General features: G+C 37.6%; 1 protein-coding gene across 2 annotated transcripts; it reads left to right on the top strand.

The window, feature by feature from the left end:
• zgc:113279 (uncharacterized protein LOC553749 homolog) lies at nucleotides 1-22,628 on the top strand. 2 transcript variants are annotated; one of them, XM_057838112.1, is made up of 13 exons: nucleotides 1-167; nucleotides 3,530-3,568; nucleotides 9,114-9,273; nucleotides 9,597-9,718; nucleotides 11,699-11,723; nucleotides 11,802-11,848; nucleotides 11,961-12,111; nucleotides 12,201-12,471; nucleotides 15,311-15,416; nucleotides 15,791-15,937; nucleotides 16,605-16,665; nucleotides 17,713-17,876; nucleotides 21,354-22,628. In XM_057838112.1, the coding sequence occupies exons 1-13, from the start codon at nucleotides 66-68 to the stop codon at nucleotides 21,375-21,377; spliced, it is 1,419 nt and encodes a 472-aa protein (XP_057694095.1). In that variant the 5' UTR covers nucleotides 1-65; the 3' UTR covers nucleotides 21,378-22,628. The 2 variants fall into 2 exon arrangements, with proteins under 2 accessions (XP_057694095.1, XP_057694096.1); XM_057838113.1 differs by lacking the exons at nucleotides 1-167; nucleotides 3,530-3,568 and adding an exon at nucleotides 8,729-9,044.
• The last annotated feature ends 206 nt before the right edge of the window (nucleotides 22,629-22,834 follow it).

Raw genomic sequence — 22,834 nt, 5'->3', positions numbered from 1 at the left:
TGAATTCTTCAAGGAGAAGGCCAGAAAATAAATAACACGATTGCGAAAAAAAAAAAAAAATCAAAATGGCCGGACCAAATGTGGAGGCGGGCCATATTTGGGCCGCGGGCCGCAGTTTGAGGACCACTGGAGCGCGCATACACCCAAAGAAGAAATGCCGCATCCAAGTGAGTGAGAGAGGGAAACACTTCTACGAGCCTACGTTCTTTGTTAATGTTAATATCTACAGAGGCAACGCCTGTATGTATCATCTTTTGAGTTGTTGTTGTGTTTCCACTCGCGATCGGACACTTAAGTCCAGTTGTGTAGTGGTTTGAACGATGTGCTAATGCTAGCGAACGAATGCTAACCATACTGTTATTAGCAGCTAATCATCGCTGATTTACTTTGATGCAAACCTGTTTGTTATTGGGGACGAAATTGATTTGTTTCATTTCTATTCTTAGTTTCACTCTTCAAGTGATGGTTGAATAAAGTCAGCAAATTATACCAACGTCTTCTGCATCGTCATTTGGGAGTTTAGCTAACTGTATAGCCGGGACTTTGTACTGTGAAGACACACTTTCAAGCGTTTGAACCTACGTGCTGTCATTGTTATGTTTATGGCTGCAATGCTCGTGCTTACCCGTCGTAACCTTTCATTTTCACACTCTTTCCTGGTGAAGTGTAGTCAAACTTTGGAGCGAGTGGTTCTTGGCGCCATGCTAGTTTGATGCATTTGGACAACAAGACAGTCACGACGCAATAAGCGTCTTCAGGACTCGTTAAAGGGATCGTTACGGCTTTTTCATTGTGATGTCGAGGCCTCGAAACACTCGGAACCGGTTCCGAATTGGAATCGGATTTCGATTCCCATCCCTATTCATGATTAAATAAATATAAATGGAAACACTGAATAAATATCTCAAGACTTCTGCTAGGAAGTTAAAACTTGGGGGCAAATGGGTCTTCCAAATGGAGAATTGACCTATAGCTTCCTGCCATACTGGTTACAAATTGGTTTAAGAATGACAGAGAGTGCTATGGAGTGGTCATTACACAGCCTTGACCTAAATTCTGCTGCAAACTCGCCTGAAAAGGCATATGCGAGCAGGGTGGCCTAAAACCTTTGTACACCAGCACAAATTTTGGTAGATACTGTATGGAAGTAGTGATTTTATACATACATACATATATATATATATACACACACACACACACACACACACACACACACACACACACACACACACACACACACACACACACACACACACACACACACACACACACACACATATATATATATATATACATACATACATACATACATACATACATACATACATACATATATATATATATATATATATATATATATATATATATATATATATATATATATATATATATATATATATATATATATATATATATATATATATATATATATACATATACACTGCTGGCCAAAAGTATTGGCACCCCTGTGATTCTGTCAGATAATGCTGAATTTTTCCCAGAAAATAATTGCAATTACAAATGCTTTGGTAGTAATATCTTCATCTCTATCATTTATTTTGCTTGCAATAAAAAAAAACCCACAAAAGAGATTGGGAAAAAAAAGAAAAATCATTATCATTTTACACAAAACCAAAAATGGGCCAGACAAAAGTATTGGCACCCTTTGAAAATGCTTCTCTAATTTGTGTAATTAAAAGCACAGCACCTGTTACTTACCTGTGTGACACATAACAGGTGGATTAAAGTTGACTCAACCTCTGTCCTGTGTCCTTGTGTGTACCACATTAAGCATGGAGAAAAAGAAAAAGACCAAATAATGTGTATATATATATATATATATATATATGTATGTATGTATGTATATATATATATATATATAAATTGTTGTTTGATAGAACAATATGTCTATATGCTGCCATAGCAGATTAATGGTGCATGAAGACCCCGAACTATTTTTAATTCGTCCGTTTTACCCTGAAAACCCCCGTTTACAGACATAACGCAACCGCTTTTGTTTCAACCCAGCCATAAAATGAAGGTAATTAATTATATTCATTATTCAAAATGTCTGTCGTTTTTAGCTTAGAATCATTAATTGATGTCTCATATTTCGTTAAAAAAAAAAAAAAAAACGACTTAAAGAATTATTTACTCACATATTTAAAACTTTTAAACAAATAATGTCACAGTGAAAAAAAATGGCGTCTGTAAAAAAGTCATGGATATCGCCCTCATAACTATTGCTTAATTGTATTTTTTTGTTACTGTCGCATTTTCTCCGATATGTTAGATGATAAATAATCGATCCAAACAAAAAATAATAATAATAATAAAACATTTGAAGGGGTAAATATATGAAAAAGAAAATCTCGACCACTCCTTGATGTCTGCGAGTTCTGCATTGCGACCCTTGTTATATTACCATATTTCATCCATAAAGTCCCCCAAAAATCCAGCTGTGGCTATTCACAGCTGTGTGTTGACACTCAGTGATACATGCTACATGGAGTTTTTGGATTGAAACAACGTAAGTACGCGATAATATCTCGTTAAAATCGTGGCGTCTGTAATTCTGCTCTTGCGTGCTCTCACCTCCAGATAGGGTTTTGCTGTTAATTTTTTTTTTTAAATGCCCTCCTGTTCAAATTTTTTCTTCCCCCAGCAAATTGAGATTTTAAGCTTTCCAATGATGTATCACACATGGTTATTAGCCAATTTTGAAAGGTGGCTAAATTGGGGGTCTCAGAGCGGAACTTCAAATCACCTGAGTGTTTACCGCCATATATACACTCACCGGCCACTTTATTAGGTACACCTGTCCAACTGCTCATGAACACTTAATTTCTAATTAGCCAATCATATGGCGGCAACTCAGTGCATTTAGGCATGTAGACATGGTTTAAGACAATCTCCTGCAGTTCAAACCGCGCATCAGTATGGGGAAGAAAGGTGATTTGAGTGACTTTGAACGTGGCATGGTTGGTGGTGCCAGAAGGGCTGGTCTGAGTATTTCAGAAACTGCTGATCTACTGGGATTTTCTCGCACAACCATCTCTTGGGTTTACAGAGAATGGTCCGAAAAAGAAAAAAATATCCAGTGAGCGGCAGTTCTGTGGGCGGAAATGCCTTGTTTATGCCAGAGGTCAGAGGAGATTTTTTTATTTTTTTTAATTTAATTTTTTTTTTTTTTTTTTTTTCTTGTTCCGGGGAACTCCCCAACAACCCCTTTATTAATAAGTAGCATTTTGGATGACATAAAACTCAACCTGTGTTTTTTATTTCCTTTTAGTAGCTTTATTCAAAACAAATAATAGTACACGGAACTGAGAAATTGCGGCACCAAACTGCTTTATTTTTCTTCGTCGTTGGCTCAGGAAGAAACCAAAATTGTAAAGCTGTATATAAATTAGAGCTGTCAAGCGATACATTTTGTAATCATGTTTAATCACATAAGGTCCATATCGTTCACTTGTGATTAATGACAAATTATTGTTATTATAATTGTTTTCTGTTTTAAACCTCTCAGGGACAGTGGGCACTACAGTGGACAGCAATTCAAGGGAAGGTGACTATTTTTGTTCATTTAAAAACACTTAAATATTCATAAATATTATTATATTATCTTTATATAATTATAAATTTTTAAGTAATTATTAATATTTTTTTATATAATTATTTTTTCATAATCATAAACAGGGGACTACCATATGTGTTAATGTGACTATAAACAGTAGTCAGTATGTCTACGTGTGCCCTCAGATTGCCTGGAAACATGTCCAGTCCACTTATATTGGATAAAAGATTATGCAGATGTTCTCTGGCATGATTTTCATCCCAGCCCTCAGCTGGATTTCCCTTTGTTTAAAATATAGATGGAGATGAATCGTCCTCCATTCAACCACAAAAGTACATTGATCTCATAATAACCGAATGCGTCATTGAAGTGGCATATGCCACGACATCAAAGCATCAAAAGGTTAACTATGCCTCTGATACAATCTGCAAGATTGTTTCAGTAAAACAAAAGAGCCTTCACTGTTTGTGTTGGCATTCTGCACTGCATTTTTTCCTTTTTTTATACGTGGTCGTACAAGCTGTCATCTGAAATGTTTTTTTCAGAAGGAATCATAAATAATAAGCTTTCTTTGTCAGTCTGCCATGATTAAAGACAGAATAGGGGTTGAATAATGACAATAAATGTTGCTCCTAAATAATAGAAAAAGCAATCGATTCCACAACAACAATTTAATCATCTTAATTTACCCCAAATTAAACCATTTGGAGCCAATGGTCATCAAGGAGAATTTATCGACTACAACAAAAATGTAGTTCACTAGGTCAACACAAATTTAGTTGTATTAACATGGAAATTTGATTGCTTCATGATGTGCATTATTACAATTATTTTTGGTTAGAGACAGTTATGCCTACAATTTTATATGACAGAAATCAACTAAAAAATCCAAAGCTGTCTATGACAACAATGAACATTAAATAGTATTGCCTTAATATATTAATAAATAAACTTAGACGGCTCTCTGTATTGTACTTTTCATTCAATATTTCAAATGAAGGCACCTTTTGATATAAATTAAATGGTTGTGTAAAAATAATTAAAGGGCATTTTGTCATCATTTTCATTGCATTCTCTGCTGTTTTTTTTTTTTTTTGTTTTGTTTTTTTTGAGTGGGTTATTTTCTGAATAATACATGTATAACCACTTTTCTTCAGCTGCTAAGGGAAATTATTTGTTTACACAACTTTCTATGAAGATTAATTGATAAATACTTTTCATTTTATATGATTTCATAAAGCCTCCCAGGTGAGGAAACTTTCCGTGCAACACGCCCATCGTTATAATACTCCTCTGGCAGAAGAGGTTGAACCTGTTAGATTGCACGCCGTCAAAAAATACTAAGGATACATGCTGAGAATCAACTCTTGTGTTCTGAAAGTTGGAGGTTTTTCTTTTACCATAAACGGGAAACACACACACACACACAAAAAAAGAAAATTCCAGAGATTAAAAGATTACTCAATAAATATCTCTAAATGTTGGTTTTGTAACATTACTAACATGCCGTAGTTTAGTTATTTGATTCATATACTTCATTGTAACGGATGACATAATTTCCGATCAATTTTGACATCTCATCTCGCTTACTTTTGAATGACTAAATCTATAGTTTTCATCACTTAGCAACAGTCGTACCTCTTTTTTTAGCTGGTAAACAATCAGCCGTGAAAGCATGTGCTTTCATTCAGAGCATATAAATAAAAGTGCATATTCTTATAACCTTATAGTCTTGCATATAAATACTGGGTTCCCTTAAAAGAAAGAAAGAAAGAAACAGAGAGAGAGAAAGACAGACAGACAGACGGACAAGAAAAGAAAAGAAAAGAAAATGGCCCAAAACCTACTGCAGCTAAAACTACTTCAATTTTATATTATGTATGATGCTCTGGATAAAAATAAAATATTAGTAGTTGTAGCTAGAGGCGCCTATCCAAATTTAGGACCTGTCTTTTTTTGGATCACCCTGTAAATGTGACTTGACATATTTTATATTTTAGAACATGGGAATTGGTGGCAGGGTGGCAGAGTGGTTAGCGCGTCCTTCTCACAGTTCTGAGATCAAGGATTCAATCCTGGGCTCCAGCCTTCTGCCTTCCTCATGTACGAGACGGCGAAACCAGTTGCGTATCGCAGACACAGGATTTTATTGATGTTGACAGGCAAAGGTAACAATCAGGTCAAGCGGTAATGGCTTGTTGGCATGCAAGCATATGCTGAATCGCTGCAGACACCTTATATACTGTTCTCAGTTGTTCTTTGTGACATAATAAAGAGTACTCAGTCCATATGATGAAAGTTTTGTGATGAATGAGTGTGATGCAATATGCTAGAACATTGATACATGAGATTACATGACACCTTCCTGTTCTTTCCTGTTCACGTTAGGTGTAAAAGGGGCTTTAAAGCCTTTTGATTTCTGATATATTGAAGCAACAAACCTTAAAAATACTGCTGAACTCCTCAACTAAGCACGCAGCTGATATACAGTGCATCACAAAAGTGAGTACACCCCTCGCATTTCTGCAGATATTTAAGTGTATCTTTTCATGGGACAACACTGACAAAATGACACTTTGACACAATGAAAAGTAGTCTGTGTGCAGCTTATATAATAGAGTTAATTTATTTTCCCCTCAAACTAACTCAAAATATAGCCATTAATATCTAAACTCCTGGCAACAAAAGTGAGTACACCGTATTGGAACTGCGTACATCCCTAAATGTCCAAATTGAGTACTGCTTGTCATTTTCCCTCCAAAATGTCATGTGACTCGTTACAGGAGTGCTGTCAGCATTGCTGCAGAAATCGAAGAGGTTGAGGGTCAGCCTGTTAGTGCTTAGACCATACGTCAAATTGGTGCAAATTGGTTCACAAGAAAGCCCGCAAATAGTTTGCTGAAGACATGTGAAGCAAGCACATGGATTACTGGAACCATGTCCTATGGTCTGATGAGACGAACATTAATTTGTTTGGTTCCGATGGTCTCAAGCATGTGTGGCGGCGACCAGGTGAGGAGTACAAAGATAAGTGTGTCATGCCTACAGTCAAGCATGTTGGTGGGAATGACCCCCCACCACCACCACCTCTTCAATCTCTGCAGCAATGCTGACAGCACTCCTGTAATGAATCATATGTCATTTTGGAGGGAAAAGAACAAGCAGTACTCAATTTGGACATTTAAGGATGTACATAGTTCCCATGCAGTGTACTCACTTTTGTTGCCAGGGGTTTAGATATTAATGGCTATATTTTGAGGTATTTTAAGGGGAAAATAAATTAACTCTATTATATAAGCGGCACACAGACTACTTTTCATTGTGTAAAAGTGTCATTTTGTCAGTATTATTATCCCATGAAAAGATATACTTAAATATCTGCAGAAATGCGAGGGGTGTACTCACTTTTGTGATACACTGTAAAAGTCCAAGATACTGCAAAACCAATCAGGCTTTTTGTGATACACTGTAAAGTCCAAGATACTGCAAAACCCATCAGGCTTTTTAGCAACAATGTGAGCAGTGTTAAAAACAAAACATAAAATTAACATGGCCTGCAGCATTATAATCAGGGCTTTGGTGACCCCTTTGAGTCCTCTAAAGTTAAAAGTCCTTCATTCAAACAAGTTAAAAATGGCAATTTTTTTCAAATGTCAAACATCTGGTTACTCCAGGTTTGTAAGCGGATATTATGTGTTGCATTTGTGAGGTCACACGGACGGATTTGTATGAGACACACGGAGAGATCAGTAAAGCATGCAACACACCAAACTGCCTCCAAAATCTTTCTTTATTATAAATGATAGACACCAGTTCTTTCACGACTCCAACCACATCAAATGAAGTGGAACATTTTCTCATACAGGGTTAGATCCCGCGATATTCCTGGTTATTCGGAGTGTGTGAAAGGGGCTTTTGAGTCAATGCTAATGGTAAAATCCTCAAAACAATCTGCTTGGCCAAGAACAACAAAGCCCACCTTTCCACAATCTCATTTTCGGAACAAAATTTGTCCAGTTTTTTTTGTCCATCGGCGTTTAAAAATTACAAACCCCTTCAGTTGTCACATTACAAAATCTAGGCATTTTAGCAAGAAAACTATCAAAAACCCACAAGCATGCAATAACTTCCACATGTAAATAAGTATGGCTTCTGTGTAGTCTTAAACCCCTAATGTTTACGCTTTGAAAAGCAATAGCTCCTGAAACAATTAATTAAATGATTTTCGTAAATGAATAAAAAAATATATAAATATATATTTTTTTGAAAGCATGTACTGTTTCCTCAAAGTGTGTGAATATGGGATACCCTTTTAGTGTTTGTTTTTTTTCATCAAAGGTTTGTCCTCTATATAGCATTGTCAACGGACACACGCAAAGATGTTTATTAAATGTAATTATTCATTATTCACACCAGTGAATAATTAGAAAATCAAGCAATTAGGCAACAGATTCGATTAGAGAAATTGTAAACTTTAACATGCATGCCTTTGAAATGTGGGAGAAACTGAGAGACATGCAGCAAAAAGCCACGTGTGCATGGGAAGAACATACAAACATACTGCCAACATGAATTTATTTAGTAACTTGTAACTTGAAAAAACTTGTTTAGTAACTCTTTGATAAAATCGACTCTACATGTATGAATGGAATGAATGTGGAAACTTTGAGGTTGGTTTACATCAAAGCAAGCATATTTATTTCTTCATCTATGGTCAAAGAATTGTACAACCTTAATAAACGGCCATTCAAAACTTCTAATACCCCCTCAATTTGTCAGTGGTACAAATCATGCAGGGGCTTGTCCTTCCATGATGGCTCCTCAGGGTCCTCCTCCTTACTGGGCTTCTGTTGCCTGAGGCATTCACCGAGCATGTCATCACTGGGGGCCATTTTCATGATGTACTCATGGTGGGATATAGTTTCCTCCCGGATAGTGGCTCTGATGCTCACTAGTCCTCGGCCCCCCCTCTTTCCCCTCTTTCTTATCTATATATATACAGTGGGGAGAACAAGTATTTGATACACTGCCAATGGGAAAACCCATTGGATGGATGGATGGATGGGTGGGTGGGTGGTTAGGTAGGTAGGTAGGTGATGGTAAAAAATAAAAATGATAAGTCAAGTTTAATTTGCTAGTCCAAAACAACAACATAAATATTGCATATGTATGCAATATGTATGTCCAAAATTACAACATACATATTGCATATATATTTTCAATATGTATGTTTTAATTTTGGACTACCATATTAAACTTGATTATCATTTTTAGTTGTTTTAATGGAAGGCATTTGAACATATTTGAGGTTGATTACGTGAACGCATGGATGCAGTTGCTGGGCGTGGTTGGTGTCAGATTACCAGGTAGGTACAAGTACTTATCAACAAGCAGTCATGTCAAGGTGAGCTGGAGAACCAGCTGGTGTGGGGACTTGACCAATTTCGTCTAGAAACACAAAGCTTGTGTAGGTATTTAACTGCAAGTTTCATTTTTTTTCCCTCAAAGTTACTTATACTGTGTTCTTTTTGAATAGTCGGTCAAGATGAGAGGACGTTACAAAATGCTGGAGGGCAAGGAACGAGTGTACAGAAGAGCCAAAACCGGCGCTCATCCAGTTTCTCAGCCGCGGGGTGCTGCAGTGCACATTGCAGACTCGGATACGCTCACCCTGAAGGCTGGTGAAACAAGTACAGGTACATTGCCTTGGATCGTGTAATTAACCCCGAGGAGTTGTCAAATAATGTATTTCAAGATTTTTCATTTTGAAAGGTGTAGACTGAAAATGTCGCCTACTGTTTGTGCCTTAATGTTAGTTTTAAGGAAAGATGGGGTCTAATTTTGCTTTGACAGTATCAAAACATGATGTTAGTAAGTATTAGGCCTACTACAAAGCCATCCTAACTGTACTCAAGTGGCAAGATATCTGTATGACAAACTTTTCAGACAAATACTTTGTCTACTGCTTGCCTGTACATGTTTTTTCATTGTACTATGACACCATAATGGCTCATCTAAGTTCCAGAGCATTGCAGTGAAGATAATAAGAAGGTATATCTTGGAGTACGTGTTAAAATGCCTGTCAAGGATCTGCTTCGGAACATCCGTATGGCCCAGGGCAGAGACCCACAAGATCTTCAGGTAACCTTTATCAATAAAAAAAATTAGGCTGAATACATAATTCCGAGTCATGATATTTATCCGTTTATCAATTGATCTGTCTGTCTGCTGACTGACCCATTTGTCAGTTGGGCTGTCCAACTGTCTGCTATGTAAAGTTATTTATGGATTATACGAAAGGCATTTTTCGGACGATAAGTCACATGTAGGTGAAATTGGCGGCGGCATAGTGGACGAGTGGTTAGCACATCCCCCTCAGAGTTCTGAGGTCAAGGGTTCAATCCCAGGCTTCTGTCTTCTTGTATGGACTTTGCATGTTCTCCCCATGCCTGCATCTGTTTCCTCCCATGTCTCAAAAACATGCATGGTAGGCTGATTGAACAAATTGTCCATGTTTATGAGCGTGTGCGAATGGTTGTTTCTTTTGTTCTGGCCCTGTGATTGGCTGGCAACCGAGTCAGGGTGTACCCTGTCTACGGCCCAGAGTTAGCTGGAAAAGGTTCCAGCACACATAAGCGGTGAGGAAGCTGAATGAATGAATGAAAAATAAACAAATGGCTGTCAATGAAGACACTGGTTGCTTTAAAAAATAAGGCGAAATTCTGCTGGACAACACATATTCTCCTACCAGGTTTGACGACAATGCAAGTCCGAATAAAGCTGGACACACTAAAAAGCCACATAAGAAAGGATCTTGTGAAATTTAGTGTGACGTGTATTTTCATTCAGTATGAAGTGCACTGTAATCATAAACAGCTGAACTCTTGAATAACTATTAACGTCTTAAAGTCAAACGTCGTTATGTAGTTTACTGAGCTATAACATTTCAAGGGGTTAATTGAACAAAGGTTTTTATACTAAGTTGTGTGGTAGGCTAGAAAATAATTCAGAACCATACAGTACATTACTAAAATATTTTTGTGTCAACGCTTACCGTATTTTTTGGACTATAAGTCACACCGGGGTATAAGTCGCATTTTTGGGGGAAATTTATTTGATAGAATCCAGCACCAAGAACAGACATGTCATCTTGAAAGGCAATTCAAAAAAAAAAAAATACAATAGAGAACAACAGGCTGAATAAGTGTACGGTATGCTAACATTACATGACGTATAAACAACGAAGTGAGAATCTGCATGGTATGGTAATGTAACGTAGAGTTAATGAGAAAACTATAGTATACAGAATATGCTAACAAGCAACAATGATATAATAATGTGTTAATAATTTCACACATAAGTCGCTCCAGAGTATAAGACCCACCCTCTGCCAAACTATGAAAAAAACTGCGACTTATAGTCCGAAAAAATATAGTTTATTGTTTTGTGAATGTATTAGGGTTTTCAGTGTGTTGATCCTCTTTACGTTGCGGCATTTCTACATCCCAACCATCAAACGTTAAATAAGCCACATGCAAAATACTTTAACACACAACTGAGATGAGTAGATTTACCTGTCTTGATCCCTTTGTCGTAATTCAGATTGATGTGTCGGATTCAGATTAATGTGACGTCTCGTGGTCGAATTGGGAAAAACTAATTCTGTCATATCAATATCATATTTCTATCAATTGTGACGGCATTCATCAAGCAAATAATAGAAACTTGATCTTGCCCTGGATAACACACGCTCCTCCAGCCGGTTTGATAACTGTAGTCATAATCTTCGAATAAACTGATCAGACAGAAAAAACGAACATATAGAGAGACTGGTCCATGAAAAGTACAGTTATAATTAAAATCTGTCCCTGGAGGAGAGAGAGAGAGAAAAAAAAAAATTAAACCAAAATCGGAATACAGTTCAATAATTAAAAGTGGAAAATTATAATCCAGACTAAATGTGCAAGAATGCTTTTGACGCTCAAAACAAATTTGAATTTACCTAAAAGATTTAAGGGCAATTGATATGGGAAAATACATTTACTTGTGTTTGTAAGTAAAGAAACACAGTTTAAAAAACATGTCCCTCTCTTCCTTTACTATTCTGATTTTTGCAAGCAGAATCTGCGCAGCAAAAGAGTTCAAGGTAAAGACCAGTTTTACAATACTAAATTAGTTTTTCATAAATTACTTTGCGTTCATAATCAATGTGTGTTTTTTTTAGGGGACAAGAAACGAGTTAAAATTCACACAGCAAATCGAACAAGCAAGGTCAGTAAACGTGATCACTCCTCACGTGTCTGCAGGTCGCCATAAAAATAATGTCAAGAATTAAGGAACATTCCAAGAACCGCAAATACCATAGCTGTCTTTCACATCACAGAGAAAACGCCCCACCAGTAGCCTGGAGGAGCTGGCAATCATTGTCGAAGTGTTGGAGGAGGATCTGAGGACCGGCACCACAAACAGTTCCCAGATTCAAATTTCCTCTCTCAGCTCACCGGTGTCACCTGCATACAGTTTTGAGCCAAATGGTAATTTACTAGTCTCACAGGTTTCATAAAAATCTACGCTTTACTCATCGATAGCTTAACCTCAAATTCTACCTTTCCCTCATTACAAGGCACAGGGTACAACAGTGATGTGTCTGACGAAATCATCCCCAGCCCACCTTCCCATACAAGTTACTCACCTGGGTTAGAGTACCACCAAAGGTCACCCCCTCCTGATGCCATGACCACAGGCTTCGAGCCCACATTGACAACAGACAATTGGTTCAATAACTACCCACTGAGCAGCTCCGACTTCTTTTGGGCACAGCTCCAGATGGAGGAGATTCAACTGCGGGACATCTCTGACGAAGCACTGCTGATGGCTGATCAACATGGCCGAACGTAAGTTGATCATGTTTAGTTGTCATATAAGTTTAAAAACAACACCAATAATACATTTTCTGACCAAAACAGGTTACACATAAAGCTTAGACCATAGACTTCATAATGATATTGACGGGACACACTCCCCGGACACTGAACCATGCCTTCAATTAGGGAACCGTCCCACACTCTGCTTCAGTTTGTTGAAGTCAGTCGCAGTTTTTCTCAAACACATGCAGTGATCCAACACCAGATTTAGGTTGAAAAAGTACAAAAGCTGTACCGCATGCAAACAGGAAGGATTGTCTCAGGAGTGATTTGTTCAAGGATTCAAGGTCCATGCATGCATTTTGAAACGTTGTGAAAAAAAATCATTGGGCGAAATTAACAGTTATGGTGTTGGCGTCATAGTTCGCAATATTTACGTAAAGTAAATGCAAACTGCCTGGTTTTTTGCTTTTAACCAAGAATCGAGACTCTTTTACATTCATATCTATAAAGAATTCAGGGATTTAAGCATTTATTTACAAGAATTTCCTACGTAAAAAGCTCTTTTTGGTGATAAGGCGGTGCCACAGTGGCTTAAAGACTAGCAGCACATTCGACATATTTACGTAAAATAAATGCTAACTGCCCGTTTTTTGTTTTGTTTTTGCATTTAAGCAAAAATCGAGATTGCTTTACGTCCATATCTATAAAGAATTCAGGGATTTAAGCAATTATTCACAAGAATTTTCAATGTAAAAAGCTCTTTGTCTGTGTTTCCACTTTGTCAGCTTTGACGGAGATAGGCCCCCTATTAATCGGCCCCGCACCCTGTGTCCCGTCAATATATTATGAAGTCTTTGCTTAGACTTAGATGTTTTTTTGTTTGTTTTTTTTTACAAATTGATATCTATATTTCTCTATACTTTTATATAAATGGATCTTGGTCTGTGTGTGTGTTCGTTCCCAAAGTCTCTGAAATAGCTGGGTAGATTCTGATGAGATTTTACACAGATGTACTTCATGCATCTGGGAGTGTTCTTAGATAGGTTTGATCTCTGTAGGCCTCGATTTAGTGTGAAAAATTTATTTGAAACAATACAATTCAATTCAATTCAATTCAATTCATTTCAATTCATTTCAATTCATTTCAATTCAATTCAATTCAATTCAATTCAATTTTATTTGTATAGCCCTAAATCACAACAAGGTTGTCTCAAAGGGCTTTGCAGAGGCAATATGATACACAATCAGAAACAGCAAATGAAGCAACAAAGATGAATAAATAAAGTTCAAGTCCTGGGCATCCCCCATCCTTAGACCCTCCATGTCGGCAAGGAAAAACTCCAAAAACTCCTGAGTCTTTGGGAGAAAATGAGAAACCTTGGGGAGTACCACAGTCAGGAGAGATTCACTCCCAGGACGGATAGACAGGAAGCACCAGGACTGCTAATGGGAATTAGCAGGCGAAGTTACAGTCCGTAAAGATGCAGTGGGGTAAAGGAACAAGAAGAGGTCCATCTAGCCAGATGAGACGGGGGTAGCAAAGAGGACGTCCATCCAGCCAGGGGTCCGGACAGTCAGGAGGCTGCAGCTGAAAAATAGCTCCTCCCCAGAGGGGAGGGGGGAAAGGGGACACCGGGTGACTAGTGATGAAGAGACTAGACAACTAGATATTAACATTGGAAAATAGAAATAAAGTAAGACAAGTAGTAGGTAGAGTGAGAAAAAGGAGATAGAACTCAGTGGCTGTACTTCCCCCAGCGTTATAGCTTCTAGTGCAGCTTAGACTAAACTGTGAGTCTACTCCGACTTCAACTAGCCTGACCATAAGCTTTGTCGAATAGGAACATTTTTAATCTAATCTTAAATGTGCAGACTGTCTCGGCTTCTTTAATATTAGCTGGAAGCTGATTCCATAAAACAGGGGCTTGGTGGCTAAAGGCTCTAGCGCCGACAGTACATTTAGAAACCCTGGGAATTAACATTAGACCTGCATTCTGAGAGCGGAGTGTTCTGTTGGGGCGGTATGGAACCATAACATTGGTGAGATAAGATGGCCCCAACCCATTAATGGTCTTAAAAGTAAGAAGGATTTCAAATTTAATTCTAAACTCGACTGGAAGCTAGTGAAGGGCCTGGAGCACAGGGGTGATGTGCTCTCTTCTATTGGTTCCTGTTAAAAGTCTTGCTGCTGCATTTTGGACAAGCTGAAGACCTTTTAGAGAACTTTTAGGACAAGCTGCAAGTAGGGAGTTACAGTAATCCAATCTCGATGTAACGAACGCGTGAATTAATTTTTCTACATCGTTTTTAGATAAAATATTTCTAATTTTGTGTTTTATAGACGCCGAAATGGTTGAGGGTATTTGATCAAATTTTACAGAGTTGTACTATATGTGTCTGGGAGTGTTTTTAGATGGGTTTGATCTCTGTACGCCTCCACTTAGTGTGAAAAAATGAATTGGAAACCCCAAAAATGAGCATAGAAAATGTCAACTTTCACTTTTTCACCTGAGCAACACAGGGCCATACTGATCGATAAATCCATCCAGCATACATTAATAAAAATATCATAAGGAAGCCCACACACACAAGTTTTTAATGTGTCATTTTAAGAAACCTTGGCCCAAACCACCCAGCACAAGTAGCATGCCCGGCAACGCTGGGCCGTACTGCTACTACAGTGATAACGAGATCTATTCTGGCATCGATGCGTTGTATTCGACCAGAATGTGTTGTATTCGACTAGAATTCTTTCAACTTTTCAACATACTGTAAATGTGTGACAGTAGTGCAGTTTATTGTCTAGATTTTTAAAAACTTTTCCTTGCTATTGAGATCTAAATGCTCACTCGCTCGCTCTCTACAGTGCTTTCCATACTGTGGCATGTGACGGCAGGAGGACACTGACCTACGCAATCGCAAAAAGGATGGCTGCACTCAACAGCTTAGACCTAAAAGATTCGGATGGAATGGTACGGTTCAAAATTATTTCCTCCAAATATAAATGTTAAAAGCCACAAATAGTGACCTATAGTAAAAACTAAATGATAAGTCCTTGATCCCAGAACTGCGAAAAGGTCATGATAATAAGTGACCTACCAATAAAGCCAAGTTCTACTGTAGAGCTTGACAGTTGCCAACTTCAATGAATGAATAAATTCAAGAATTTATTCAAATGTTTTGCATTTGATTTACAACTGTAGTTATTTGTGACACTCTTATTCGTTAACTAGGACACAACTGATGGAAAAACTGATTCCTACACACAATAAAAAAAATAAAAATCCTTAAAATCCTTTGCAAAGTGAATTGTGGTAAAATTCCCATGTCTTTCATTTTATTTCAGACTGCCCTCCTCCTTGCAGCCAAGCACAACCATCACCTGATAGTAGAGGACCTGATACAATTTGGTGCTTGTGTCAGTGAAAGAAACAACTCAGGAAAGTCCTGCCTTCACCTTAGTGCTGAGAAAGGTTTCATCCGAGTTCTTGAGGTTGGAACCTTGCTTTGAGTAAAACATCATTAATATGTCTGGTTCCTCATTTGCCCATATGCACTCTTTCAATGACAAGGCGTAATTAGGCTTAAGTAAATACATACTGTATAAGTGCGAAAAGTATTGTTTACACATAACTAAACTACTATAATTTCTGATTAATAGTACATACTTGTATACAGTGTGCACCCACCAAGAAACCTATTTAAAAGTCTATCTTCTTTCGTGAGTATCATGTGACGCCATGAATAATGCCATGTTACAAAATGGAAACTTTATTCAAAGAGTAATTTGAACAATTGGGCTGAGTCATTTTGGGACAATTCCAATAATGTTATGCTTGTTGATGAGCAGACAAAATTTTGATATTTATATAAATTAATGTATTACGTATAATATTAGAATGAAAGGTTATGGCAACATGTGTTTTTAATTTTAATGGCTCTCTTGATCACCCTAAATTGAAACTGTTATTTAGTGTGTAATTACTGTCAACATTGACACATTCCACCGAGTTTTCAGTCCATGGTGTGTATGTTATTTAGTCTTACCAACTTGACTTATTAGTCATAACTCTTTATTAAGCTCAACCACCTTACTTGTGGCTTTTGAAAGCTAGGAACACAGGTGGGACACAGCTTTTTACTTGCATGCTCTCTTTCAGGTTCTAAAACGTGCTATGATGGATGGTGTGTACATTGATGTTGAAGCCACCGATAAGTATGGTAGGTCCTCTTGCGTTTGTTTAATCGAAGCCGCTGTTGACAAATATCTCTGCTCGTGCCTTCAGATCGTTTATCTTTGCCAAAGAGAATATACTGTCATTGGCTTTCGGCTATTTGATTGTTTATTAGCAACATTAATTTTACATTTATAGCAGAGATGACAATAAATCACTGATGTAGTTGTCATGAATAAGTCTCACGTCTTGAACGTTAAGTTTCAGGAAACCACCAAATTATGACTCATTTCATTCAAGTTAGTCCATGCATTCTCGCTTGGTTAAAAACAACAATTGGTTTTGACACTGATTAGAACATGAAAAACTGTATTGACATTTAACATATAATAAATTCAATTTAAAAAAACACTAAAAATATAAAAACAAAATTATACTAGATATACTTATATTATTATTTTTATTTTATTTTTTTATATTTATTATACTAGATAAATACTTTGGTCGGCCAAACAATTTCAAGAAATTACTTGTTTGTTTGTTTGTTAAATTACTCACAAAATGAATAGCATACTGTAGTTTATTTTTTCAATAATACATTTGCAACAACTAAAGCCTTGCAGATCTTGATGGTCCCTTCTTACACACCACACACCCCATCTGCTTCCACAACACCTTATTATTGCTGAGATCGAACAACTGTGCCAGGAACTTTATTTGAGACACTGTAGCAGATGACTGCTTCTACGCTGAATAATAAAAAACGGTTGGAGAAGAAAGTTATTGTACGATAAAATTATGTAATTTATCAGAATCCAATTTTTTATTTCGCAACAATGGAAACATGTCTGCATGCCATAAAGACAAGGTTGCGAGTTTTTACTTTACGCATTTCAAGAATATCTTAAATCCCAATGTGAGCAGGGTCAGGTAGAACTCTTCACGGATTATAAATAATCAAGCAGTGAAAGCTGTTCGTACACTGTGTTGTGTTAAAAATTAAATGTGCGCGACATTTGCAGTCTTTATATCTGGACCATGTATAATTCTTTTTTTCTTGCAAGTCATAGTCACGTACAGTATGTGTACACAGGAATGAGTGTTCTTCAGTGTGCTTCGGTGGCCCTCAAGGTGACATTGCAGCAACTAGAAATAAGCAAGAGCCTCAATCAAACCAGACTCCACATGCTCCGCAAGGAACAGCTCCTAGAGACCCTGGAGTGTGTGCTGCAAATGGCTAGCTACTCTCATACCATGGTTTGTACTACACCAGAAATTGAAAATATTAGAGAGGCCTGTAATTGTCAACATGGGTAAACCTCAACCATGTGAGACAGAATGTGGAAAAAAAAAAACAGAAAATCACATTGTTTGAATTTTAAAGAATTTATTTGCAAATCATGGTGGAAATTAAGTATTTGGTCAATACCAAAAGTTCATTTCAAAACTGTTATGTTATTTGTTATGGGGTTGGGCCCCATCCTATGGGGATGGCGTAGCTCAGTGGTAGAGTAGTTGTCCCCCAACTCAGAGGTTGTGGTTCGATTCTCTGCCCTTATGCTCAAGGTGCTGCATCACCAGTAGGTAGATGGCAATGTAGTGGAAAAGTGCTATACAAGTTTAATACCATTTACCCTTTGTTGGCAATAACGGAGGCCAAACATTTTCTGTAACTCTTCACATGCTTTTCACACACTGTTGCTGGTATTTTGGCCCATTCCTCCATGCAGATCTCCTCTAGAGCAGTGATGTTTTGGAGCTGTCGTTGGGCAAAATGGACTTTCAACTCCCTCCACAGATTTTCTATGGGGTTGAGATCTGGAGACTGGCTAGGCCACTCCAGGACCTTGAAATGCTTCTTACGAAGCCACTCCTTTGTTGCCCTGGCTGTGTGTTTGGGATCATTGTCATGCTGAAAGACCCAGCCACGACATCTTCAATGCCCTTGCTGATGGAAGGTGATTTTCCTCAAAATCTCTCGATACATGGCCCCATTCATTCTTTCCTTTAAACAGATCAGTCATCCTGGACCCTTTGCAGAAAAACAGCCCCAAAGCATAATGTTTCCACCCCCATGCTTCACAGTGGGTATGGTGTTCTTCGGATGCAATTCAGTATTCTTTCTCCTCCAAACATGAGAATCTGTGTTTCTACAGAAAAGTTCTATTTTGGTTTCATCTGACCATAACACATTCTCCCAGTCCTCTTCTGGATCATCCAAATGCTCTCTAGCGAACCGCAGACGGGCCTGGACGTGTACTGGCTTCAGCAGGGGGACACGTCTGGCAGTGCAGGATTTGAGTCCCTGGCTGTGTTACTGATAGTAGCCTTTGTTACTGTGGCCCAGCTCTCTGTAGGTCATTCACTAGGTCCCTCCGTGTGGTTCTGGGATTTTTGCTCACCGTTCTTGTTATCATTTTGACACCACGGGGTGAGATCTTGCAAGGAGCCCAGATCGAGGGAGATTATCAGTGGTCTTTTATGTCTTCCATTTTCTAATAATTGCTCCCACAGTTGATTTCTTTACACCAAGATTTTTACCTATTGCAGATTCAGTCTTCCCAGCCTGGTGCAGGTCTACAATTTTGTCTCTGGTGTCCTTCGACAGGTCTTTGGTCTTGGCCATAGGGGAGTTTGGAGTGTGACTGACTGAGGTTGTGGACAGGTGTCTTTTATACTGATAATGAGTTAAAACAGGTGCCATTAATACAGGTAACGAGTGGAGCCTCGCTAGACCTCATTAGACCTTGTTAGAAGAAGTTAGACCTCTTTGACAGCCAGAAGTCTTGCTTGTTTGTAGGTGGCCAAATACTTCTTTTCCACTCTAATTTGGAAATAAATTCTTTAAAAAGCAAACAATGTAGTTTTCTTTCCACATTGTGTCTCTCATGGTTGAGGTTTATCCATGTAGACAATTACAGGCCTCTCTAATCTTTTCAAGTAGGAAAACTTGCACAATTGGTGGTTGACTAAATACTTATTTGCCCCACTGTACATGGAGCAATGCTAATATTTGGTTACATGTCCCTCGGTCATTTTTACTTCAATTAAACGCTTTTGGTATCCTTCCACATGTTTTAATTGACTTTTTGACCTCTCCTCTTCAGTTCAGTTAAATTTGTTGGCTTTCCGAAATGGGCTCATCTGCTCATTTTCGTCCACATGTTCTCATTGGGGTTTAAGTTAGGCCTTTTAAAAACTTCTAGCATGATTTAGCCATTCCATTATCACTTTTTGTGTGTGTTTGGGGTCATTGTCCTGTTGGAACAATGAATTGCGCCAAAGATCCAACCTTCGAGCTGATGATTTTAGTTTATTTTGAAGAATTTAAGGGTACGGTAATAGTCCTTCTTCATTATTCAATTTACTCTGCGTAAAGCACCATAGGGATTTGAAAGTGAAAATGGCCAAGGGACAGGTAACCAAATTCTAGCATTATTTTATGTAAATTCGGACAGATTTAAGGTTTTAGCATTTCCAATGTCCTGACTTAAACCCCATTAAGAACATGTAGACAATGCTGAAGAAACAAATACATGTCAGAAAGCCAGCAAACTTAACTTAACTTCAACAATTATGTTAATGTTAATTAAGATTCTATCAGAAGTGTGTGGATGGCTACCAAAGTAGGGGTTGAGTGGAGATGGCGTGGCTCAGTGGTAGCGTAGTTGTCCCTCAACCCAGAGGTTGTGGATTCGATTCTCTGCCCTGATGAACTCGCCTAAGTATCCTTGAGCAAGATACCGAACCCCTATAAAAGGTGCTATACAAGTATAACACCATTACCACCATTTACCAAAGTGTCTAATTGATGTGAAAATGACCTAATAAAATATTACTGCTTTCAAAGAGGATTTATGATACTGGTGTGCTTTTAACTAATGGTCTATGTGACAGTTAAAAAAAAAATAGACTTAATTCAAATAATATAGATTAGTTTTTCATTTACCATTTAATACATTAATACATTTTCATACCATCCATCTTTTGAACCGCTTATCCTCATGAGGGTTGAAGGGGTGCTAGAGCCTATCCCAGCTAACAACAGGCAGGAGGCAGGGTAGACCCTGAGCTGGTTGCCTGCCAGTCGCAGGGAATATGGAGACAAACAACCATCCACACACTCAGACCTACGGACAATTTGGAGTGCTCAATCGGCCTACCATGCATTTGGGGGGGTAGGAAGCCCAGGGAAAAACCACGCAGGCACGGAGAGAACATGCAAACTCCTCACAGGGAGGCCAGAGCCAACAATATCAGAACTTTGAGGCGAACATGCGAACCACTCTGCCACCATGCCGCCATTCATTTTAATTACCGTTTCTGTTAATAAGGAAATGTCCTAGATATACAGAATAGGATCATATAAGGTACCACAGCAACAGTACGTTGAATATGTCTAGATGTAATATTAGATAGGCTTGCACCTATAATTTATCATTAATATTGTGCTTGTCAGTTGAAACTATGCAATGGGTTGATTTGAAATGGGACTACTACATCTGGCATGTCAAAAAAAAATGCTGTGCATTTGCTGTACAGAACCATACTTCCATCCATTAATCTCTTCTTCATATTTTAGCTTTTCCTTACAGTTTGCTAATGCTGTCATTGTGTTTCCTATTGTTGACAGCCAAAACATGAGCAGTCTTATGGCAGTGTGTTATGGCAAACTGGCTAGGAAATTAATTAATTAATTAATTGCAAATTCCTATCCTTGTGTTCTTTTCGTAGGGGGCCTTGGGTATGAACGCTTAACCCACAGGATGTCACCTGGTAAAGACCCGACGGTAATGGTCCGAGTATGAACAGGCTTGGTTTGTGATAAAGACTACCATTAATAGTGTATTCTCCCATGAATCCAGTCATGTTATGTAGCGCATCTAAGGTTGTGTTAATTTAAATATCAGATTTGGAATCTGGTCTTTTAAATTCTTCACTACGTTTAGGTGCCCATTTGGTCGGTTTCTGTGAAACTTAATGGTTTGCTACGTTTGAGTAACAACTTGCCTTCAGTGTGTGATCCAATTTTATGGAATGCTGCTTTTACATAATGTTGTCTCGCTTTTATGTGGTATGTTGGTGTACTATGTAACTAGGAACTACTGCTTTTGGGTCAAGGTACAAATCCAACAAAACAGTCATTTCTACCGCTAACCATGTACTGTACTATCCCAAACAAACATCTCAAATCCTTCGGAGTAGATGAGTTAGTACAGTATATATGACTTTCAACAATTTGACATAAGCAGACAGTTTAATTGACTATCTAAATAACATTAATTGAACTCATAATGCTGGTTGGTACAGTTCTGGACATTTTATAACCGTGTCAAATACCATTCAATTTCATGAAGTTGACGAGATTGCATTGCTGTTTCTTCACCCTCATCCATTTTTATTATTTGCTACAATTTCCATCATGGCTAATCTTGATATACAGCAGAGCTAATAGATCTACAACCATAATGCTGGATCGTGATCATACATTTGTAAAAGAAGGCATAATACTGTGTGTAAAATATTAGCATTAGTTAGCATTAATATCATTTTTGTAATTTAATTGGGAATTGTATGTTTGTTGCTCATTTACAACTGTCAAACAGTTAAAGACACTTTTGGACTAAGAGCACACTTTTTAACATTGTTATGTGATACATGAGCGATTACCAACACCTTTGTCTGCCTACAATGCAATAATTTGAAGTTGCTTTTGAATCTTTTATGACATTTTGATTTAAACAGTATCGGTATTTGTACCAAATTATTACTATTATAACTAGAAGTTGGTTTCATTGATTTTCTACGAAAGGACATATTTGTAAGCATGTTTTATGAGAGCATAAAGACAATCTTTTGATTACTGGGATTTTGGCATAACTATTAATTTGTTATCATCATTAGATGGTATTGTCAAGTTGAATTTTATTTTGGCAGGTATAAAAAGAATGCAGGATTGTTTTATGTATTATATTATTATTTTCTGTGACAATGACTCTTAAGTGATGTGTAATTATTAACTGAACTGTGTGTTGCATCTTTGGGTACCAAATAAAGTCTACTTATAACCTGATTCCTTCCGTTATTTAAAATTAATTTAATTATTGTTTAATATTGATATTTTCCCACAAATGGAAGGTTATTACCTTCTTTTGTTCTGCGGATGGTATCCTTTAACACAATGAGTCACACTTTGGCATCACACTGAGTTTAAG

The sequence above is a fragment of the Corythoichthys intestinalis genome, chromosome 6, assembly GCF_030265065.1.
Source record: "Corythoichthys intestinalis isolate RoL2023-P3 chromosome 6, ASM3026506v1, whole genome shotgun sequence".
Classification (NCBI taxonomy): Eukaryota; Metazoa; Chordata; class Actinopteri; order Syngnathiformes; family Syngnathidae; genus Corythoichthys; species Corythoichthys intestinalis.
Note: the sequence above shows the minus strand (reverse complement) of the source record. Positions and strands in the feature narration are given on the sequence as shown.

What these genes read in the sequence shown, in the direction of transcription:
- zgc:113279 (XM_057838112.1), top strand. Translation starts at nt 66, where the DNA reads ATGGCCGGACCAAATGTGGAGGCGGGCCATATTTGGGCCGCGGGCCGC. An exon ending in ATACAGTTTTGAGCCAAATG is followed by an intron (nt 12,112 to 12,200) that starts GTAATTTACTAG and finishes CCTCATTACAAG; the next exon opens with GCACAGGGTACAACAGTGAT. An exon ending in TAAAAGATTCGGATGGAATG is followed by an intron (nt 15,417 to 15,790) that starts GTACGGTTCAAA and finishes ATTTTATTTCAG; the next exon opens with ACTGCCCTCCTCCTTGCAGC.